The sequence below is a fragment of the Marmota marmota genome, unplaced genomic scaffold (assembly GCF_001458135.2).
Source record: "Marmota marmota marmota unplaced genomic scaffold, marMar, whole genome shotgun sequence".
Taxonomy (NCBI): domain Eukaryota; kingdom Metazoa; phylum Chordata; class Mammalia; order Rodentia; family Sciuridae; genus Marmota; species Marmota marmota.
In genome coordinates, this window is record NW_025999942.1 from 9754373 (window position 1) to 9779474 (window position 25102).

The 25102-nt window shown below is 31.8% G+C and overlaps 1 protein-coding gene across 1 annotated transcript in view; it reads left to right on the forward strand.

The window, feature by feature from the left end:
* The window catches only part of Klhl1 (kelch like family member 1), a 370801-nt gene that overhangs the window by 237538 nt on the left and 108161 nt on the right, over positions 1–25102 (forward strand). The window contains exon 6 of the mRNA XM_015498739.1: positions 2950–3136. Coding sequence (XP_015354225.1) covers positions 2950–3136 — 187 coding nt within the window. The remainder of the gene's footprint in view (positions 1–2949; positions 3137–25102) is intronic.

Consider the following 25102-nt stretch of genomic DNA (forward strand, 5'->3'; position numbering starts at 1 on the left):
GCTGGCCTCCTCTGTGGTCTGACCGGTGTGGAGAACCGAGATGGACCGCTTCCTTCCCCCAGAATTCAGCCCTGAGTACGGTGCTTGCACGGCTGGCAGAAACTGCAGCGCTGTATCCCTGCGTCGCTATCTCCTCGTTTCCCAGCGCGTGCTGCAGACTCTAGCCGCGGGGCGGTTTGGTGAATAAGCAGTGTTACCCTCCGTGCGACAAACCTCTCGCGTTTGAGTCCCCGTAGCCGATCCTCGTGCAATGGAAATCCTTCCTCCAGGTTCCGGAGCACCCCACTATTGCTGGAAATTCCTAACAAGATATCCTTTAGCCGTCCTGACTTGTCATACTCCCACACAGTGAAGCAGCACACGGGGGCAATGCACTCCCCTCGCCGCCATCTTCCTCTACCCTCTTGAAATATTTAAATCAGCTTATATAAAGCTAAAGCCATCACCCAGGTTCTCAGTTAAACTTTTTTGATTCTGTTCTATAATTTTCTAGGAAAAACAGAAAAAGAAAACATGGGAAAAAGCACATACATTTTTAAAATTTTCTTTTATTTATAATTTCATATCTATCTACCTAAGATATTCTTATAAATAATTAACTCCAAATACATTGATATTTTTAATGACCAATAATCCCAAATTTTCCCAAAAGAGATGAAAAAAGGAGAGAAAGAAAAAGGAATTTATGAGAGCTAGCTTCACATATAGAAATATTTATAAATCAATCATAAATTCATTATAAATTAATCAAATATAATATATACAAATATGCATATATATTTATATAAATTAATCACTGTAAAGCCTAATTATTTTTCTAATAGAAAGAAAAGGCTTATATTCAAAATAAACATTTTGATACATATGTTAGAAATAATATTCTCTTTGATGATAAAGAGCAAAAATGTTACTAAAATGTTTAAATGGTAGTCCTTTAAAAAATTCATTAACAATTACCTATTTCACTTCATACCGTTTTTAAAAATTTAATGTTCAGAATAAAATTAGGAAGGCAGCTAGTATTTTAGTATATAAGAAATAGAGCTAAGAATGTAGACATTTTTACTTACACATTTCCAAAGCATCTAGTACCTAATACATCACATCCTTATTCAGACTTAGACCTACTCTGTTATCTTTCATCCCTTTTATAAATGAGTATTTATGTGTTTTTACATTCTTCCTAGTTCCTCTAAAGGTAATATAAATAGGCTAAACAAATTTACCTGTAGTTAAAATTATAGTGTTATATTACTTATTTAATTACATGTTTCCCTATATATTCTGACCATGACCTGCAAGGCAAGGGAATAAGTAACTGTCCTAGGTGTGGGCAGACTGGAAATAAAAGGCTGAAAACGTAGTAATCCCAGCTGTTTGGGAGGCTGAGGCAGGAGAATCATGAGTTCAAAGCCAGCCTCAGCAAAAAGCAAGGCTCTAAGCAACTCAGTGAGACCCTATCTCTAAATAAAATACAAAAAAAGGGCTGGGGGTGTGGTTCAGTGGTCGAGTGCCCCTGAGTTCAATCCCTGGTACCAAAACAAAACAAAACAAAACAAAAACATGAAAGATAAAGAAAGAAAACCAAAGGAGACAAAAAATACATTGAAAACAGGAGATTTTCGGATGGAAACGACCTGATGGGTCTGATCCTAACAAAGGGAGATAGGCCACCAACCTTTATTTTATAGGAGAACACTTGAAAGGAATTCATTGTTCACAAGAGTTCTTCAAGATAAAAGAAAGGCAAGAGGCTGGAAGTTGGGCTTATTGGGGCCTTATCCCTTGCTTAGTAATTCTTCCTCCTCCAGGCAGCTGGGGCCTCAAGGCTGTTTAAGCACACTGGTATCTCTTTTAACCAAAGCTCTCAGACATCTAAATTCAAAGCTATCGAACTCATAAATTCCATGCTAGGCATGGAATCAGCCCCATTGACAGAGGCCGCCTGCAAATGGGCGCGTTTTTCTACATCTTCGCATGGGGCAGCCAAAATATCCAAGGCTATGGAGTTCAAAGCAATAATTTATTTGCCTCTCCTGACAATATATTAATGTATTCACTTAATAAATATTTGTGTAGTATGATTGCTTATCAATGAACAAGAAAAGGCCAGTGAGTCTTTGTTCAATTTTCAACTCATTAATTTTTAAAATATATATAACAAATTTAAGCATAAATGAAAATGAAACACAATTCATGAAAATAGAAAAAGATTGAAAGAATCAAGAAAAAAAGAATCTAAAGAAGCACAAAGGAAGAGGAAACTTAAAAGATTTTAAAGTGTTAAGTTATACACAAAAGACTCATAGACACTAAACCTTTTGCAGCAGAAGAGAGACAATATAGTTTAAAACTCCTGGTCTCAATATATTGTTAGCTCTGGCTCTGGATTTTTGGTATTAACATTTCTTATTTTTCACTATTGGAAACTATTACTTTGCCTAATAAGCAGCTTTTCAATTGCTTTCATACTAAAAGAGCCATTATGAGGATAACTGTTTACATTTTCATGGAGTTACTTGGGATTTAGAAGAGAATTCAACTGTATTTAAAAGAACTTAATTATGTGAGTACTTACGATAAGCTCATTTTAGCACATTTCTGTTGAAGGTAATTTTTTAATTTCCTTAACCAGACAGGTTTATGAATAACATGAGCAATTGTACTTGATTTATAAACAACTCTGTAAGACGAAAGTAAATGGAAAAATTGATCTCTAGAACGTTTTCAATGAATAGTAAAATCATAGCAATACGGGATTAAAAAATGCACTGCATTCCTCTTGGAAATGTGCATTTTATTTGTATTTATTTATAGATATAATCAATTCCTACACTCCTTATTCCTCTCAATATAAGAGTAATATCATAGGCTTTAAGATTTTTAACTACTGATACCATATTCTTTTTTTAAAAATCATTATTAATAATGATTGTATATTATTCACAGATCTTGGCTGACCTAGAAAACCATGCATTATTTAAGAATGACTTGGAATGTCAAAAGCTGATCCTGGAAGCAATGAAATATCATCTACTGCCAGAAAGAAGAACTTTAATGCAAAGTCCAAGAACTAAACCCAGAAAATCTACAGTTGGAACCCTGTATGCAGTAGGAGGAATGGATAACAACAAAGGTATATAATTTTAGATCTGGATTAAGACAAACCCTGTGCCACACCATCACTCAATTTTATTATTATAATCTGGATAAACAAATAATCTTTGCATAAACTTAGCTTTAACAATTATGATTTAAGACTAAGGGAAAATTAAAGTTCCATTTATATTTCTGGTCTGTATTTTTCACTTCTATGTATTCATCTTTAAATTCTTTATTTATCTCTTCTGCATTACATGAAAGATTTCAAATGAAATGAGAAAAGAATTTAAACTTAACACAGGCCAATTTGTCACATATATTGAAAACTGCATTTCAGTTCTAAGGAAACACAGTATGTCAGGGACATGCTTCCTGCAGTACAATTATGATAAGATTCTGCATGTGAAGGGTCTGGGGATGTAGCTCAGTTGGTAGAATGCTTGCCTTGCATGCAGAAGGCCCTGGGTTCAATCCCCAGCACCATTTAAAAAAAAAAAAAAGATCTCTGCCTTTGAGAAGCTGAGATTTTCAGATAGCATTAAGACAGATAAGTAGATAATTATAAATTAGTATAATAACTGTGGTAGTTGTCATTGGAGCAAAATGAAATATCATTCTTCTTGGTTTAGTCAGCTTTTTCACTGCTGGGACCTGACCAGAAAAATTTAAGAGTAGGAAAAGTTTGTTTGATGCTCATGGTTTCCAAGGTCTTAGTCCCTAGATGGCTAACTCCTTTGCACCTGAGGTGACACAGAACATTATGGTAAAAGGGTGTGGAAGAAGAAAGCAGCTCAGGCAATTAGCAATCAGGAAGTAGAGAGAGCTCCACATATCAGGGACAAAATATAAACCCCAAAAGCATTCCCCTAGTTATCCACTTCCTCCAGCCACATCCTACCTACTTAGAGTTACTTTCCAGTTAGTCCATATCAATGGATTAATACACTAATTAAGTTAAAGCTCTCATAATACAATCATTTCACCTCATGACAATACAACATTCTTGTATTGTCTTACACATGAGTTTTTGGAGGACACCTCATATCTAAACTTTAACAGTCTCTTTCCAAAAGGAAAGAATCTGGATAAAGATTTTAATGGTTACTTGTATGTTTCATTGTGACTGGTTTAGGTTGTTGCAAAACATTATTTCTGATGATGTTTCTTTCTCTTTTTTTAAATTTAATACAATTTATTCTTTAGAACAGTGGTCTCCAATTTTTTTGATTACACAGCTCTTTTTTATTTTTTTAGATTGTCTGACCAAGGCTTTATTACAATACAGCAATACTAGTGTCTATTTTATTCTGCTGCCCTTCCTATCCCCGATTCCCTTCTCCTCCCCTCCCATCACCTCTCTCTACCCAATCTAATGTGACACATTTCTTTTTTTTTCCCCTCACATCATCATACATGTATTTTGTGTAACGATGAGGGTCTCCTTTCATCCTCCGTTCAATTCCCCTTCTCCCTCCCATTCCCTTCCACCTCTCTTCCCTATTTACTGGTAGTCTTCTTCTCATGCTCTTCCTCCCTACCCATTTAGAGTCACCCCCCTTATATCAGAGAAGACATTCGGCATTTGTTTTTTAGGTATTGGCTAACTTCACTTAGCATAATCTGCTCTAACGCCATCCATTTCCCTGCAAATGCCATGATCTTGTTATATATTAGTGAGGCGTAATATTCCATTGTGTATCAATGCCACATTTTTTTATCCATTCATCTATTGAAGGGCATCTAGGTTGGTTCCACAGTCTAGCTATTGTGAATTGTGCTGCTATAAACATTGATGTGGCTGTGTCCTGTAGTATGCTCTTTTAGGTCTTTTGGATATAGTCCGAGAAGAGGAATAGCTGGGTCAAATGGTGGTTCCATTCCTAGTTTTCCAAGGAATCTCCATACTGCTTTCCAAATTGGCTGCACCAATTTGCAGTCCCACCAGCAATGTATGAGTGTACCTTTTTCTCCGCATCCTCGCCAGCACTTGTTGTTGTTTGACTTCATAATGCCATTCTTACTGGAGTGAGATGTTTCTGATGGTGTTTCTAGAAGAGATTAGCATTTGATTCAACAAACTGAGCAAAGAAGCTTGAATATCATATATCCTTCACTGGTGTAGTGAACATTTCCAATTCCTTGAGGTCCTGGATTGAGCAAAAAGACAAACAAAAGAATTTACTTTCTCTTCTGGAGGTGGCTATATATCCTCTGGCTTCAAACTTCATAGTAACAGGTTCTCAGACATTCAAACTTCAGTAATTATACCAGCAGTGCACCCCTACACACACACACACACACACACACACCCCTATTGCCTCCTGGTTCTCAGGCTGTGGACCCAGAGTAGATTACATCACTGACTTCTCTGATCCTGCAACTTGAAGACTGAATATTGTGAGGACTTCTTGATTTCCATAATTGTGTGAGCTGATTTCCATAGTAATTCTCTCATATATACCTCTATACAATATTGATTCTTTTTCTTTATGGAACCCTGACTAATGTAGTTATTGTCTATAAAAAACTGTCTCAAAATATATTTGAACTTTATAAAATTTTTATAGTGGCTTTACCACAGAAAGCCATTACATATCCCTTATTCTTTCTTTACTACATAATTTACTTCCAGATGCATTCTATGGATGACAAGTTTTTAGACTTTATGATTTCATTTAAAATGTACTTTCTACTTGAAGAAATATTATGGTTTCTTAGGTTTCTTAACAAATTGTAATATCAGAATTATTGAGAAAAGCTTATATTGCTTCAAGTAGTAATACCAGCTTTGACTTAATGAAATTGAATTTTAGTCGTTGTCATTGATTCATTCATTCATTCAAGACAACTAATTATGCATCTATTACCTGCCATGGATTCAACTCTAGAACGTCACTCTTTTTCAATTCAAGAATAGTAATGTTGCAGTTATCAAATAAAATTAAGATAATTTTCAAAAATATGAAATAAAACATAACTGTCAGTTAAAAGCGGTAGACAACTTGTTGTTTTGAGAACTAAAGAAATAACAAATGATTTCTGACCCTGCTTCTCTCCATTTTATCTCCCTCAGAGTTTCACTTCTTTCATATACCATCAAATGTTGTTATTTAATATGATATTACAGAAGTTTTAGAAAATGTATAATGGTTTTAAAATGTCTTTTTTAAAAAATATTTTTTCTAGTTGTAGTTGGACACAATATCTTTATTTTATTTTATTTTTTTTATGTAGTGCTGAGGATCGAACCCAGAGCTTTGCACATGTTAAGTGAGCACTCTACCAATGAGCCACAGCCCCATCCCCTTAAAATATCTTTTTAAAGTGATGAAACAGAAAATATCTTATCAGATAAAAATCTTTTGACCTACAAATAGTTAGAAATTGTAGCATCATAAAAGCAAAGATTTATCTCAATCAAGAAAACAAAGCTATTAATGTGTATCTCCATTGTCTTTATGAGAGTAATAAATACCAAATAACATGCATAATATTCTATGCCCTAGAACAGAAGCAGGAATACATTGTTATAATGTTGTGGTAAGTTAATTTTATTTGGTAAACCTTTGATTTCTAGGGACTATCAATAAATACATTCCTCCTAGTCTCAGATTTTATAAATATAAGTCTAATACATTATTTGTCTAATTTCAAAGTCAAACAAATACCATTTGTTTTTTAAAGAATGCCATATTTCATGGGAAAATACTGATGTAATATCAATTCCATATGTGCATCTGCACATGATAGTATTTTATATAAAAAAGCAAACAAAAATATCAATTGAACATTCAATAAATTCATATTAACAAGAAGCCACTGCATGATTAAAGAAACAAAGCATGTGACTAATTTGCCAGTGCTCTCAGCAGTAACCTGGGCTGAGCTTCCTAATTGTATTATGGAAAATAATAGTGTAGAAATTCTAGAGGCATGAAAATATAAGAACTCTATGAAATAATAGTAATATGCTGATTTTAGTGTCTTATTTCTGGAACCCAATGACATGGGAGGCTGAGGAGAGAGAATTACAAAATCAAGGAAAACCTCTGCAACTTAGCAAAACCCTGTCTCAAAATTAAACAATAGCTAAGTTTTTAAAAGGTTGGGAAAGAAATTCAGAGGTAGAGTGACCTGGGTTCAATCCTCCTTACCAAAAAAAATAATAATAATTAATTAAATAAATAAGGGATAATGATGTGATACAGCGAAGGAATAAGGCAGTAAGGTGGTCATGTAAGTGATACATATATGAATATCATGATGCATAAGGTAAGTATCTTTTTTCTTTTTCTGGTACTAGGGATGGAACTCAGGTTCACATGACCAATGAGCCACATCTCCAGCTCTGTTTTGTATTTTATTTAGAGACAGGGTCTCACTGAGTTGCTTATTAGTATCTCACTTTTGCTGAGGTTGGCATTCAACTCTCAATTCTCCTGCCTCAGCCTCCCGAGCTACTGGGATTACAGGTGAACACCACCATGCCTACAGCTAAATGTCTTTTAGGCCAATTCAAACAACAGTCAAGAATGATGAATCAAGAAAAAAGAATTAAATGATAAATGGAATTTTGTATTGTATTTTTTAAAAAGTGTTATAGTTTAGATTTTCAGTATCTCCCAAAGGCCCATATTTGAAGGTGTGGTCCCCAACATATGGTGCTATGGAGAGGTGGTGTAACCTCTAGTAGTTGGGGCCTAACAGAAGGAAGTTAGGCCACTGGGGGCATACTTTTGAAAGAGACATTGGAACTCGGGGCCCTCTCAACTCTTTCTTTTAGTTTATCCTAAACTATGAGTGAATGAATTCTTGGTGAAAAATTAGTGTGTGGGAGGTAAAGTTATTATGATGTATGAATTTATTTTTTCTAGAAAGTATAGATGACTTTATATCACCATTAAATTATGCAGAGTGCCAGTTTCAATATCTTCTCAAAATTTTCTGTATTAAAAAATTATTTCATTATGAGCAATTTCTAGTATAAAGTAGAAATAATTGGAAAATGAGACCTAAGTTTTGTAATTACATTTAAACTTCCCAACTTAAATAGAAAGGTTGAACATTTTTTAATTGTAATTTGTTAAATTAAGATTAAATTTAATTTTGCAAATAATTTTGAATAGTATCAGATTATTTCCTTCTTTTCTAATTATTGCATATTGTATCTTAGTTTCTTGAACTAGTAGGTTTGGCTATACCATAAAATAAACTGCTCTGCAGACAGACTATGAGACACTTTTGTCAAATGCTTTATTTTCAAAGGAATAATTTAATGATTTAGAGGTTCATAGTAAAAAATCTAGTAAGCAGCATAATATCTCTGGAAATTTCTGAAAGAATGATGGATATTATATAAGAAGATAAATAGACACTCTGAATACCATTAAGTTTTCTCAAATATAATTTACTTGCCTTAGGCAGAAATTGAGAGTAACAGAAAATCATCTTTCAAACAAGAATTAGAGAATTTGTGACTAAGTATTTATGAGGACTGTCCTCCTCCTATTTTGTTTTCAATATTTATATCAGGGCTACTAATTTTTAGTGGTCCCTGAAAGTCATTTTATTTTTACTTTAGAAAAACTACCTTTATCTAGTTCTCAGATAGATGTATGCCTTAGAACTATTCATAAGCTAAGTTTGGCACCTTAGCTGCCATTTTCTGCCTCAATTTTGGTCTCAAGGTATATCTTAGAATTCAGAAGATGCCAGAAAAGATGAATAGCAATGTCCAGCCAGACTCCTTTCCGAGGGATCCAGGTCTAAAGTTCTGACTACTTGGCTGCCCTAAACAGCAGTTATTACTCCCAGCCCCACTAGACTGCCCAGAGGCCTCAGCGTACACATATTGCAAGAACTCTCAGTCTAGCACTACTTGTGAATCAGCCATTTCTCAAGTGGGAAACGGCAAACACTATTAGGATCATTCCCATTCATAGCCCTTTTATACTGAAACTTGGCCTTTTAAATGTTAGCCATCATTTTTGTAATCTTCAATGTCTTGAAAGAGCTCATTTTTTTGTAATGAAGGTTAATGGAAAACTGAAACTTTATAGTTACTTTTTGGGGGATAATTTGATACACGATAATCCATCATGGTTAAAAGCAGAGACATCTGTGTTTTTAATATGATCATTTTCTATGTGAATCTCAAATTCTCTCAGATTTTTATGATAAATTCTATATAGTTCTCATCTTACTTGCTTTTATTTATTTATTTATTGCTTCATGTATTACTTCTTACCTATAGAAATCCATTTGCCTTGGTATTCATAGGTGGTTTGTTTCAGGACCCACTCAGATACAAAAATCCAGAGATGTTCAAGTCACTTATATAAAATGTCACACTATTTGCCTATAACCAATACATATCCTGTTGCATGTGTTAAATCATCTCTACGTTACTACATTACTTACTAATATAATGTAATTGCTATGTAAATATTGGTTATAATATATTGTTTAGCTAATATTAACAAGAAAAAAATTCTATACATGTTTAATAAACCTGTAAATTTTTCCCCTAATATTTTCTATCCCTAATTTGTTGAACCCATGGCTGACTATATTTCAGGTTTATTTCATATCATGTAGCTAATAATGCCAACACCTAAAAGCTTTGGGGGAGTAAATCTACTGTTTGTTGTTTCTAATATTCTCATTCATGTTAGTTTTATTCTTTGTGTGTTGAGTAATATTACTTTGAAATCATATTAATTTTCTTTACTCTTTGAACTTTTGCAGGCCTAAATTACAGATGTTTTTCTCCAATATAAACGAGTCTGCTTTAACCCTGAACCAAGGGTACCCTTAGATCCCTGTCAGCCTTCTTCAATGAATCAGGCTTAATGCAGTAACTCTGGTTCCCTCTTCTCCCACCTTCTGTCAGGCCAAAGGCAGGTGCTCCAGATCTCATCAAGGGTATTCATGGTACACCCATCTGTCCTCTGAAAGTGCTGGCTTCTATGTGAATTTAGTTCCCAGATCTCCCATCACTGTTTTTTCAGCTACTTGTCTGTACCCTTGAATATTTCTCTTATTTTCACTTGAGTATAACAATGCAAAAAATTATTCAAGGTGAATGTAAATAGTGATTGTGCTCTGTGTATGGATTTTAAATGTTTGAGACCATAAATACGTTTAACCTGATTATACAATGTACACATGTATAAAACATCACATGGTACGTATAGTCAGTCAGCTTTCTGTCACTTAAAGAAAATGCTTGAGAAACAAAAGGAAGAAAGGTTTATTTTGGTTAGTGGCATCAGAGGTTTTAGGCCATAGTTGATTGGCCCTGTTGCTTTAAATTTATGGTAGCAAAGTATATATGGTAGCATGATTGGAGTGCATCTTGGAGAAAGTGGTAAATAGCAAAGAAAGAAAGACAGGAAGGGGATGGGGTACAAATATCCTCTTCAAGAGCACACCCACTAATGACCTGACTTTGTTCCATTAAGCCCACCTACCAAAGTTTTCTTCACCTCCCAATAGTGCAGATTGATAACCAGCCTAACATATGGCCTTTGGGGAACCCTCCAGATTCAAACTATAGCAATAATCCATTAGTAAACATGCAGATTTTATGTTTTGTGTATCTGCAGAATATTCATTTAGTTTAAAAAATTTATTGCAATTTGCCCAGGTGTACTGGAGTTATAATATTAGAGCATTTCAGCATAAGCCTTCAATTTTCAATGGACAGAAATCTCCTGGGGGAGTAAATCTACTGTTTGTTGTTTCTAATATTCTCAGAAATATTGGGTTTATTTTTTGCTTTGTTTCATTTCATATATTTTGAGATTTTCACTATAGAATTTTTCTGATTTTTGTATTATAACTTTTGGAAATTTAATGTCATGTTTACAGTTAAACTATTAACAACTTACACTATTTCAGTCTTGTTACATATTTGTGAAAGAGACTGTGATATTTCTAAGCTTCATTAAGTTTGGAGTATTCACAAATTTGGAAGTATTATATTCACAGTTCTATATTTTACATCTATATTTTATATCTCAAAGTATTAAGTTATATTATGTATTAAATTAGAGGAGCTCTTATAATGATCATTCATTAAATATTTGATTCAATCCCACACATCTTCTAAAAATTATTGTAATTCAAAATAAATAGAAATCAATACAAGTCTTAGATCTGAGGAATCATTAGCTAACATTCAGACCTATAATCAAAACTTTATGTTTACCAATTTGTTCTACATTAATTCTCACATGTATACAAGAAACATTAGATTTGAAGTGTAATATAGTATTTATCAGCATAAAATTTGTATTAATATGAAATCTACCCATATTTATAATATTTTAAAGATTGAAGACAAATCAAGTAGAAAATTATTGTTACCTAAAAACTTTTCCCATTTCTGTACTCCAAGCAGAAAACAACATTATGGATCAAGAATATTTGTCCTCAGTAACTGATAATTTGGAATTAATAAAATGATTTCATCTATGAAATATATTTTAAACACCTACGGCCATATACCACCATATAAAAAATTTAATTACTTCCTATAACAAACTTATGTTGAGAGTATTTTTCTAGATTATTTTCATTATGATGAAGGTTAAGAAACTTTCTTAATTTCTACCATTTAATAGTTAGGAGGAAGAGTAAATCTAGGGGCTGTATAAAAAATGAATTCTTTTTACCCTTTTATCCACATTTCACCTGAAATATGATAAAATGATTTTATTAAATGCCAGGAAAATTCCTGCCGTAATATAAAACTTACTATATTTTCTTTAAGTTTTTATTAAAGATAATACCTAGTTCTCTAATGCATTAAGTAAATAAAAAATCCCAGGCCAGTTGAATAAAGTCTATTTTATGATTTTGGAGAAAATGTTAAGAATATAAGAATGAAAAAATTGAATATACTCTATAATAGTTATTCCCTTACATGTTTTGTAAATTAATTTTATGCACACAAAATTATTCAAAAACAGTTATAAATACTATGAAGTTAGTATTTTTAAATGACAAAATGTATATATTAACATCTTAAAATTTCATGTGTATGACTACATATTTGCAAAGCTATATTTAGTGTATTCTTGTTAGAATAAAATGTCTTGCTATAACAAAACAGTTTTTAAATTTAATTTTTGTTTTTTATGTTTTTTCTTCAAAGAATAATTTATGTGAAAAAAGCAACTTTTGTATTTTTAATTGACAAATAAAAATACCAGATATCTATAGTGTATAACAGGATACTTTATATATTGTATAATGGCTAAGTCAAACCATCTAACATATGCATTTTTTATTGAGAAAACTTAAAAATCTCTGTCCTGCTAATTTCTAAGTAGAAAATAGAAATACATTATTACTATAATCATGGTATTATACAACATATTTCTTGAATTCCTACTCCTTTTCTAAATAAAATTTTGTATCTTTGGCTAACAATTCCCCAAACAACACCATCTACCTCCACCTCTGGTAACCACCATCCTGCTCTCTACTTCTTTTCAGATCTCATATACAAGTGAGATTATACAATATTTACCTTTCTTTGCCTCTCTTACTTCACTTAACACAGTGTTCACTGAAGGAAAGAAATTTTAGATATAAAATATAAAGATCCATTTTTTTCTGTAACCAAGTATAATTAAGCTATAATATATAATATAATTGCTCAATAACAGTTCTACAATTCTATACAAGGTCGCTGTATTTACTAATATAAGGAAAGTACTAATATTCTAGCTAGAATATACCCTTATTAGCTTCAAACTTCAGTTATCAGATTTTTTTTGCCCTCCATAGCTATTCAGTTATCACTGGCTATCTGATTTACATCGGCATTTCCAGCCTCTTAGCTGAAGCTTTATCACTTTATAGCTGCTGGACAAAGATAATGCATGTACTTTTCCAAGGGATTTATTGTTCTTAGGATACAGCCAAATGCTAGATAATGATCTCCCAGTTCCAAGATCTCTTCAATCCCACTGACCCAGCTCATTGCTGTAAAATTAATGGATCAAGACATTCACTATGATTATTAATCAAAAATGTGAATTAAAAATTAAAAGAATCTTCATAAGTTCACAATGTCTACCCAGTTTAACCCAATATTCTTTGTGCAGGCAATAACTTTCTTTCATCATATACTGTTCAAAATTTAACCACCACAATTTTGCTATTTTTCCTTCAAAAGGTCTTGATATAAACTGATACTCCTTAGAACATTTCACTACTCACTTCCTCAGATTTGATGCTCAACAGTAACTGTAATATTATCTATATCCACATCCTACCTACTTTTACTCCTTTTCTTTGTCTAATTCAAATTTAAAACCCTCTAATCTTTGGCTATTCAGTAGCCTTACCAGTTATATTCATAGCCTTACCAGCTGTTTTTAATCCTTTTTTGGCCAAAATATTAGAAAATTTTAATATATAAAATTCAGAGTCATAAACTAAGCATCAGTATACTAATTGATCTTATATAGTTTTATGCTTTATAATTTTATCACATACTTATCCATCATTTCTGTACTCATCCAGCATTTTTAAATGCATTTTTAAATTCTATAAAATTTATGGAAAAGAATACACTTCACCTAAACCACATCAGCATGCACATTATTAGCTAAATTTACATGTTTGTATAGATATTTTAACAAAATTTATATTCAACAATATACACAATCTTACATGCTCCTTTAAGTGAGTTTTGGCACATGTATACACCTTTGGAAGCTAAACCATTGCCATCCTCCCAGAGAGCATTACCATTACCTCAGGCAGTTTCTTTATATGCTTTCCAAGTCTATCCTGCCTTCTGTACCTACAAAGACCACCCTAGACTATTTTGTAATTTAATTGTCTATTACTGATCTTCATATTAATGAAATCACACTTTGTACTCTCTAAGACTCTTTCAATGAGCATAATATTCTTTGGGATTCATCTGTGTTGTGTATATCACTGCTTCATTCTTTTAATTGCTTAACAGCAATCTGTTTATCTATTATGGAGAACTGCGATGCTTCTAGTTTTAGCTATTATAAATAAATAAAGCTTCTGTGATCAGTTATGTACAAGTATTTTTGTAACCAATGCATATTTTGATTGAAAATATGCGTATGTCGATATAAGACACATGCCTTGCAGAAAAATGATACATGAAAAATATCATAGAAAATATTTTCTTACTTCTTTGAAACAATAGTATATCACTAAATTTTCAAAAGTTGTATTTTCATTATGTATAGTAAACTTGTTTGCTTTTTCATGACTCTTTTCTATTAATAATATTTCAAACATTGCATAACAACCTTGCAAATTTGGCATTTTTATACATATGAAATATTCTTTGTTATACCAGAATTATAAACTATATTTTAATTTTTATGTCAAAGCTTTTGAAAAATGTTGTGAGCTGTATTTCACACTCAATTAGTTTTGATTACTGACTTTTAAAGAATGCTTTTAGGAGCATGTACCACTTAATGTGGTTCAGAAGTATAAACAAACATTTATACAAAATGATGTCTACATATAATGATATACCCAACAAGAGATGATCTAGTAGTAAGAGATAAATTCATGAATAAATATTCAAGTGAATAAGAACATTTAATTTATTCTATTACACTGGAGTCGTATTAACCATTCATACCACTCAGGAAATTCAACCACACCTGCTGAGAGGGAGAGAGGGTAATGACTTCAATGATGAGAGTGATGCCAAGCTCAGTTTCTCAAGAGTAAGCCATGGTGGGGGAAGTGAAAATGCTGATCCCTTAGGAAGGGCCAGTGTCTATGTGGTATGGAGAATACAGTTGTATATTTCTTAATAATTTTTTAATTCTGTATGAACACAAGTAATACAAAAGAAAACTAAATCTTTCATTTCATGACATAACAAGATACTAGACCAAAAATACATTTTCATACTAGATTCAAACTTTTAAAATTACATTTACAGCCAAGCACAGTGGCACACACCTGTAATCCCAGCAGCTTGGGAGGCTAAGACAGGAGGATTGTGAGTTCAAAGTCAGCCTCAGCAAAAGCGAGGTGCTAAGCAACTCAGTGAAACCCTGTCTCTAAATAAAATACAAAATAGGGCTTGGGATGTAGCTCTGTGGTCAAGTGCCCCTGAGTTCAATAAATAAATAAAATTACATTTATATACACATGTGTATATTTATGTAAGTCCCTATTAATATGAATATATGAGAAATGTGTGGGATTTAAAAACAATTTAAATATTTCACCACTTTGGGCCTTATACTGACTTTTAGGTCTAATTCTGTACCAAAAAAGCTTGCATACCTTTGGATGCAGGATATTTTACTTATTTTAGTAAAATTTAAAGACTTGTGTGATTTTTGTCAGCTTTAGAAGATAATTACACATTCCAAATCTTGGTGCTTCTCATATACAAGATGGTAATAATAGAATTATCTCTCTGAGACAGTTTAAGAAATGTCAACACAGGGGTACATGTAAAAATTTAAAATAAAAAGGAAGGCTGACTCAGTGAATTATGATCAAAGTCATATTTTGAAATATAATGATATTCATTATTCATTGCTGGTGATGTTTTGCTCACACCTATACCTCATTCCTTAGAGACAAAGCTTTAATTGTTTCAAAGAACAAATCCATCTGAGAAGTAAGGTCTCACTATTAACATTTAACTCAATAGTAACAAAGTCCCTTTTGAAAGGAAATTTATGAACAGGGTAAGTTCAGTTATAAAAGTATGAAGTTATACTTTGGTACAACTAATTTTTACATGTATTTTTAAATCCACTGTCTTTATTATTCATTATATTTTAAGTTTTATATGCATCAAAAATTCAATAAGTCAACATCAGTTTTATCAAATAATAATTGAACTGAAAATATTTTATAGAAAATACACAAATAAATTATCTTCAAATTTATTACTTTTAATATTAATATCATAATGTTTTAGTCTGTGGTATTTTTGTTGCACATAATTTACAATTTTCTTTTTAAGTAGCTTGTTTACTAGAATTTCTATTACCAGTGTGAACAGTGCCAATGTCTACATCTGAAGTATGGATAGGAATAAACAATGGCTTCAAATACTGGCAGTCCAATTAACTCTAATTCTATCACATGAAACTCTTTTATACTCATGTGTTAAATAGAAAATGTGTTTCAGGTAAAAGTGCTAATATTTTTTCTCCTAAACTAGGAAAAATGAATGTCTAAATCAATTTCTGGCCCAACAATTATAAAGTATTAATTATAAGATAGAAGTGCAATTATATCCTTTCTGCTGCCAGTGGCTCAGACATTTCTTATGTTTCCAGATTAAACACTGACTCTTTTCTGATTATCTAATAGTCCTACAAATATTTGAGCACCTGCAAATTTCCAGTTACTCTTCTTAATGTTGATGAACAAACTTTCTTATTGTTGATGAAAAACTCTGGCTTGCTTTAGCTTAAGTTATATTTAGGAAACTATAAACAAGTAGGTATAAAATACTTCATGTGATTATTAGGTATTGAGCAATATTAAGAAAGAAAAGTCATGGAACTTACAGAAGTGAGCACTGCTGCTATTTCATGTGTGCTGGTTGAGAAAGGCCACCGATAAATTAAATTGGATATTGCCAATTGCTATCTGGAAATTCCTCCTTCTAAAACAAACAGTTCTTCCATTTATTTGATCAGACAATATTTGTTATTATTTTCATTTTTTTCTAACATTTATATTTTATGGTACTTTAAAGGCAGAGGTTGTCAAACTGGCCTGCAGGCCAAATCTAGTCTCCCATATATTTTGTATGGTTTGTGTACTATAAATTTTACATTTTAATAGTTAAAAAATTTAAAAAAAATAAAATTTCATGATGAAATTTAAATTTCTTGAAATTCAAATTTCAGAATTCATAAAGTTTTACTGAACATTGCTTATTTCCTCTTTTCTTTCAGTCTTTTCATGGTCATGGGATTCAACAAAGAAACCTATAAGGTGACCCACAAAGCCTTTGACTTTTGCTATTGAGCCTTTTACCTAAACAAGCTTTAGAACTCCCATTAAAGAAAATAAACTTCTTCCCCAATTTACAGGAAACCTGTGATACAAATGTCAAATTCATTTGACCCATATCTACTTTATCAGCACCAGGAGTGGGAAGTTTCTGAGTATGTTTACAATGCCACACTAGAGGCCACCTCTGATCTTGCTTATCTACCTAAAATCAGTCTTTTGTTTTTGTTTTCTTTCGCTTTTTTTTTTTTAGGTATTGAGAGCAAATTCATACTGCATGGCCCTGACACAAGAAGCCTAGTAGTTCTATGAAAGATGAGGTTATATCTCCAACAGCAACAACTCTCAACTATCTGGGTTTTGAAAACTGTAGTTCCAGTGTAGTTTCACTTCCAGTATTAGTCTTTTTACTTTTTATACTGCACTTACATCTTCATTGAATACCAATTCTTTTTCAATTATCTGTGTGTGTGTGTGTGTTTGTGTAATATTACAGTGGATTTATTTCCAGAAAACCAAAAGGAAACAGAAAACTTGTTCATGACCTCAATAAAAATCACCTATACACTTAGAAAGAGGTGACATGATGAACTACTAATTATGATGTGTTTCTCTGAAGTGGTGATTTGTAGACTGGAGAGCTAGTAGCTATATTTGAATTCAAAGTAAATACAGTGAATTAGTAACTCAGATATAAACCCTGTTATTGGGTAACTGGTGTTCTTTTATTAATCAGTAGTAAATGAAATTCATGGATATCAGAACCAATACTGACTGTGTTTGGGAAAATATTAAAATTTGCTACTTGATAACAAAAAAAAAAGAGGACTGGAATGTCAGGTTATAGGTCTAACAGTCACTGCAAGGTCCTACTAATAGGCACAAACTTATAAAGAAGCAGGTGTCCTTTGATTTGGCTGAAGGGGAATCGAGATTCTGAGAGGACCTGCTCTTTCGTGGACACAAAACAGCCACAGTGCACTTTTCTACATAGAGGATAGCAGGTGAGAAGAAAGCCATTCTGACAGACTATTTAATTTCAAAGAAAGAATAAAGAAGGTTAAAAGCTGAGAATTATTCAAAATGGCATACTTTTGAGAATGAAATAGAGAAATTAAGAAAATTGCATTATTATATTGTTCTGTTTTCTCTATGCATGATAACCGTGAACTCTGGATGGAGCCTGATGAAAGTAATGCCAGGTATGCTGATGGCACAGTAGTGGTGACTGCTCCTGTAGACAGTCATCAGCTGAGTAGATGGGTAAAGGAGAATTAGAAGCATCCCTTATTACATTTTTGCATTGCCTTCTTGTTGATTGCCTGGTTATAAACAAAGGTTAATTATTAACTTTGATAAACAACCAGATTGGTGTCTGATCAGCACCAAATATTGCGTGTGAAGTAAAAGCAAATGTTCTTGTTGCAGTTAATAAAAGAACATGATGGGTAGAAGATAAAGAAAAATATGAATGTATTAAATATTAACTATAAAATAAAAACGTAATTTCTTAGGATCATTCAATTATTTTATGAGTATAATGGTATTTTTATATTCAAGCCATGCCTTGAATTTTCACATATTTTATAATAAGAAATTTCTTAACTTCATGAAAAAATTTCTGATATATTTTCTTTCCATTCAAAAGACTTGATCAGATCTTTTTATACTGATTTTGCCTTTTTTGTATCATTATCCACTTTTTTGTTGAAAAGGCAAAAATGGGAAGTGAAATATCTAGGTGAAATTAACCATCTTGACCTGTTTTTTACTTCTGTGACTTGAACTTGAAAATATATATTATCTAGAATTTTTATTTTTTTTATTTTTTTATTGGTTGCTCAAAACATTACAATGATCTTGACATATCATATATCATACATTTGATTCAAATGGGGTATTAATTCTTATATTTCCCACGTATACACATTGCAGGATCACATTGGTTATACAGCCACATTTATACATATTGCCACACTAGTGTCTGTTGTATTCTGCTGCCTTAATTTTTAAAGCACAAGTTTTCACTTCTGTAATTCCAAAATCAGTTAATTTTTAAAGCATTTTACTCACTAATAATCATCATATGGCTTTAGGGAAATAATTCACTTACAATTCTGTGCCAAGAAACCTGAGCATTTGCAATTAGGCAGTTGAAATAACTTTAAAGTGCTGTATGACATTTTTTGAAGAAAAGCAATATAAAAAAGAAACCTCTTTTTTTTTTTTCATCTTTGCCCTTTAAGTATCTCCCTACTTGATTCCTGTCTCAGTAACCCCATTCAGTCACTTTGGTTCCACTTCAGCACTCTTTCTTTGAACTTGAACTATATTATTGGAGATTGCCAGTTCAAGGTCACCAGTTTGCAGAAAGCTGAAGAAGCAACTCAAAACCCTGAATAACATCTTGTCAGCCAAAGACCAGTTAGCTTTTTCACATACAAAGAACTGTCTTCTGAAATAGATATCCACTTACTATTGTTGCAACGGGATATTTTATTGGAGAATCATGCTTCCCATGTGTCCCAAGGGAAGAAAAAGCCATGCTATCAGTTTCCTTAACAATGTTTAGAGTTAGGAAAGAAGCTCATGTGTTAAGTTAAATTCTTGTTTGTATCCTTCCTAGTGAGTCTGTAGACAAGGGACTTTCAGCTCCCTGAAGTCATGTTCTTTATCCAGTTGTGAAAGGAGACTGTTAGGTGGATAGTGAATCAACTGTCAGTGAAGTTGCCTTTATTTGACAGCCTTATCTTTACTAGAAAAAGACAAATTTTAGTGACTAACCTGTAACCATTTCAAGTAGCTTTTCTGAGGATAGCTCAAAGTTAAAATTATAGTTAAAATTATTCTGAATTTAATCTAATGGAAACTTTATTTTCTCCTTAATAGAGGATTTGGACCACACCATTATGCATTATATAGGTCTTTCAAGAAATACAGATCAAATGTGAAATTATTCATGTTATGATGAAATGCCCACCATTATATTCTCAATATATTAAATAAATAAATCTCAATATATTTGTGGTCAATCTCCCTGTAAATGTAAAATATATTTGTGGTCAATCTCCCTGTAAATGTACTATAAATGATAATAAATACTTCTTTTCTCCACACCAACTCTCCTTTTATAGATCCACAGGGGAATAAGTCTGAGTGTGTTTTTGCATATGTTTCACAAATACCTGATTTTAATCTTTCAATGTGTGCCTATTCTCTGGCACAGGAGACTCCCTAGAGCTATGTAAATTACCGCTATGACATAGACTCTCAGAGAATAGGAAGTAAAAGATTTAGAGATAGTAGAAGTCACTATCCTATTACCTAATGTGGCATTATTAATGTAATCCTTCATTCTAAAATGAACAAACTCAGTGAATCACAAAGATTCTTCAATTAATACATCTCTGTGAAGGTGCATGCTCATTTTTGAAAAAGGAAAAAAAAATGTATTTTCCAAAGGTTTATAACTTAGGTGGAGATTAATGAACCTCATATTCTGGTACTGCATGTCTGTAAGACTTGTATTTTTGCCATACAGCAACAATACTGGAACCCAATTGTCATGAAAGCTTTCTTTTCCTTCCATTCATCAGTGTCCAGACTTTCAACAAAGGTTAGAATAATTGTAGTCATTATCTTACAGAAGGTATTTATGGGGATATAGGGCATTTTCATAATAATGAATAATTTATGGATAGCCAGGGCTTGGTTCATTTTTTGCAAATGGTATGAATTATGAAAACAAATATTTAATGTGAAAATGTGAAACAATATGATTTTAATGAGCATTTACCAAGAGGAAAAATACACATATACTCATAATAATATTTTAATGTGAGTGTTCATTTATTGTAAAGTTATTTTAATTGAAACTCTTTACTATAAAAAAGTAGATGAGTAGAAATCATACAGTTAATAAGTTTAAATTTTGGCTTTCCTTTTTGAAGTCTCTATCCTATAATGTCATTAGCAACACCAGAGGCTGCTTTTAAAAACAATGAATTAGAAGTTCAACTATAGAACTTGCTAAAATGCTTAAAATAGGATACACATTAAAAATTCAATTTACCCCAGTTCCTGAATTTACTGCATATTTAAATATACATACACACACATACACACACACTTCCTAAAAATGTTTGTATTGACTTAATGTTGACATGCTGGTTTTGATGTGAACATACAAATTTTATATTTTTGAAATCTGTTGGAAATCTAATTCAACTTTTTAATGATAGGAAAGTTAAGTAAATTTTCTGATATTATTCATAATGAATGAATTCCTACAAAATGCCTGCTAATGTCTCTGGCATGTTTTCTATTTTAATATTTTCATTTTTCTTGACTTACACAATATTTATATCTCCATTTACATTTATTTTGTTGCTTATATTCTCAGGGTTTTTTTTTGTTTGCTTCACTATTTGTGTAATTTTAATATATTTTATATGTAGGTAGATAGTAGTCATATATTTATTAATAAATAATTTATAACTTCTGAGTTTTGTGATTTTTTTTCTGATAAACCTTTAATCACAGGTCCAATAAGAAGTGAAATTTTATTGCCTACTTTTTTATCTTCAGGAACACCCAAGTTTTTATTTTGTTTTGTTTTATTTTTTAATGATTGTGGCTATGACTCTTGAAGGTCACTTAGGCTCTCCTTTCTTAATTAATATATATGAAGCCCTGAGAGGAAAACCAAAGACTAATTGGGTTCTGTGGTCATTTAGCTGTTCATGCATCATAGGTTCACTTAAAATGCATTGTGGAATAAGTAGTAAGGCAGGACTCAAAGTTTGCTTTTCTCAAAAGGATAATGATTTATATTTTTACATAATAAATATTTTCCATGAATGCATACAGCCATTTTTATTATATTTAAAATACCCATGTCTGATTATTTCTGGCTTTATTTGCAGATTCATTAATATAACCACTTTATTTCATAAGTAACTAAAAAAACCTCTACAGTTATGCAATAGTTTTAAATGTCAGGTAAGGTATTTTTCTCTTCAGTACTGCTACACTGTATCAGAGTTTTCCTGTCTTTAAAAATTTTTGCAAATTGGTGCAGCCAATATGGAAAGCAGTGTGGATATCCCTTGGAAAATTGGAAATAGAACCACCATTTGACCCAGCTATCCTTGATCTATACCCCAAGGACTTCAAAACAGCATACTACAGGGACACAGCCACATCAATGTTTACAGCAGCACAATTCACAATAGCTAAATTGTGGAACCAACCTAGATGCCCTTCAGTATTGAGTGGATTAAAAAAAAATGTGGCATATATACACAATGGAATATTACTCAGCAATAAAAGAAAATAAAGTCATAGAATTTGCAGGTAAATGGATGGAGTTGGAGAAGATAATGCTAAGTGAAGTTAGCCAATCCCCAAAACCAAATGCCAAACATTTTCTCTGATATAAGGAGGCTGATTCATAGTGGAGTAAGGAGGGGGAGCATGAGAGAGATAGAGGAACTCTAGAAAGGGCAGAGGGATTGGAGGGGTAGGGAGGGGGCAGGGGGTTAGAAATGATGGTGGAATGTGATGGATATTATTATCCAAAGTACATGTATGAAGACACGAATTGGTGTGAATATATTTTGTATACAGAGGTATGAAAATTTTTGCTCTTTATGTGTAATATGAATTATAATGCATTCCACTATCATATATAAATTTTTAAAAATAGAAAAAATAATTTATGCTGGAAATACTTAAAATTCATGAATTTATGTTGACAGTTTTTTTCTTAGTCATCTGTTTTCATTATCTGATTCGTATTTCTCACTAGCGATGTTAGTCTAAATGGGTGAATATATTTGATATACTAAATACAACAAAATAGCACCTTAAAAATATTTCCTAATGTTTTACATTTGAATTTTCACAGAAATGCCTATACAACTTTATAAATATCTTGTAAAGCATCATTTTTCATTAATTATGACTATATAATATAGTAATAATATCCACAAAAAGTCATCTCTTTGAAAATCAGTATAGTTTTTACCATTCATTCAACTGACATCTCTCAGTAGTGTTTTAAACCATCTAGTACAGTCACGTAACTTGCTGATTTTATTTTCACTTAATTTACTCTTAGTGTTGCTATGTTGAATAGATTCTCCTATTCACAAACTAGGTGACTTTAATGTTTATAAAGAAATCATATTGACTTTGATTTTTGCCTTTCTGATTTGCCAACTTCCATACATCATTTTAAAGGCAATAATTTTTAATTTTTAGTTATTGAGGTAGATTATTACATACAGATAACACAACATTTTCCCTATATTTTTCTATCTCTTGGCTATGGTCCACAAGGTAGGAATTCTTTTTGTATTTTCTGAGTTTAATGAATTTAGTTTAAGCATAATGCTGGATTTTCAAAATTTATATACCTTCTCCAAAATTATATGTTAAACTTAATGATAAATTTGTATATATATATATATATATATATATATATATATATATATANNTTATATGATATATATATATATATATATATATATCCACAATTGGTCTATAACTCTTATAGAAAATAAAATTTCTATCACTGCTTAAAAAGTATTTTCCCTACAATGATACCTTTTATATTAGTATAATAAATGTCATTCCACAACCATACTTTTCACAACTACATGGATATGTAAAAGTCAGTGAACTGCTTATCCTATGAAAAATTCAAGAAATAAGTAATTGATTGTAATCATATTCTCTTTAAAGTTTTAAGTCTTATGTTTTATGTATTATGAATAGTATCTTTGGTTTCAATTTTTTTCAAAAATTCCTCTCAGTATTTGCTGCTTAGAAAGAATACATCTCACATAATTTAAACTTTTCTTAACAATTTGATAGTATAAAGACCAACATCAGTGTTGAACTAGAAAGCTCTTTAGACATTTCATAGTTCAGTTTTTTTTTTCCATAGAGTAGTCATAAATGATTGTTCTGTGTTAATTTAATGCATTTCCCCCCTGGTTACTCAGTGTCAACTATTGCTGCTTTCAGCTGCCCCAGATCATCCTAATTTATGGGTTTGTAAAAAGGCTTCCAAGTCAGGTAGCTGAGTTTATTAATATTGCATTAAAATTATAGTAAAAAAGCTTTGTGAGAAGACCTAAGGGCCTTTCTGGTGTGTTGAATAAAAGAACTTTATCTTCTTTATAGGAGCTTTTTGTGACAACTATTTTGTCAATTCAAAAAAAAATTTATCAGTTAATTCTGCACTGTATTCAAGATAAATGAAGTTGCCAACTATTTGAATTATATATAATGGCAAAAGTCCTGCCATCTATAATTCCAAAGTAGAATGTGCAAGCATTAATTCCTATCATTCTTGTCCCCCAAATATTTATATTTGTCTCTAAAGAAACTCAGAATTGTGCTTTGATAGCATCTTGAGCACTTTTCCCCTGTTTTGTATTTTGAGAACCATCTGTTTACTTTTTCATGAAGGAAATACTTTTGTATTTGTTTTGTATCTAATACCATCTAGTTTTGTTATTGATCTTGGAAAACAAATAATTTACAGATTATACAAATGCAAATTAAAATGAACTAACATTTCTTCCTTCATGGTGCAGTAATTTACTACACATATAATTGCTTGAAGCAGGTGCCATGTATTTGCTCAAATTTCTGTGCTTAGAAGTCTGGGATGGCAGGTTTGGATGCTCTGCTCAAGACCTCAAGAATCAAGGTTCACTAGACTGTACTATGGAGCTCATTAAGATTGTTGACATAATTCTTTCCTTGTGATTGAATTAAGGTGCTATTTTCTTGCTGGGGGTTAGGTAGGGATTGCTCTCACCTCCTTTCATCTTCAAATCTGCCAATACCAAGTTGAGTCCTGTTCAAACTACAAAATTTTCTGATTTTATCTTTTATAACTAACTGGAGAAACAATTCCATATTTAAGGAATTATATAATCAGGGCCACCCAGGTAATATACCTATCATAATA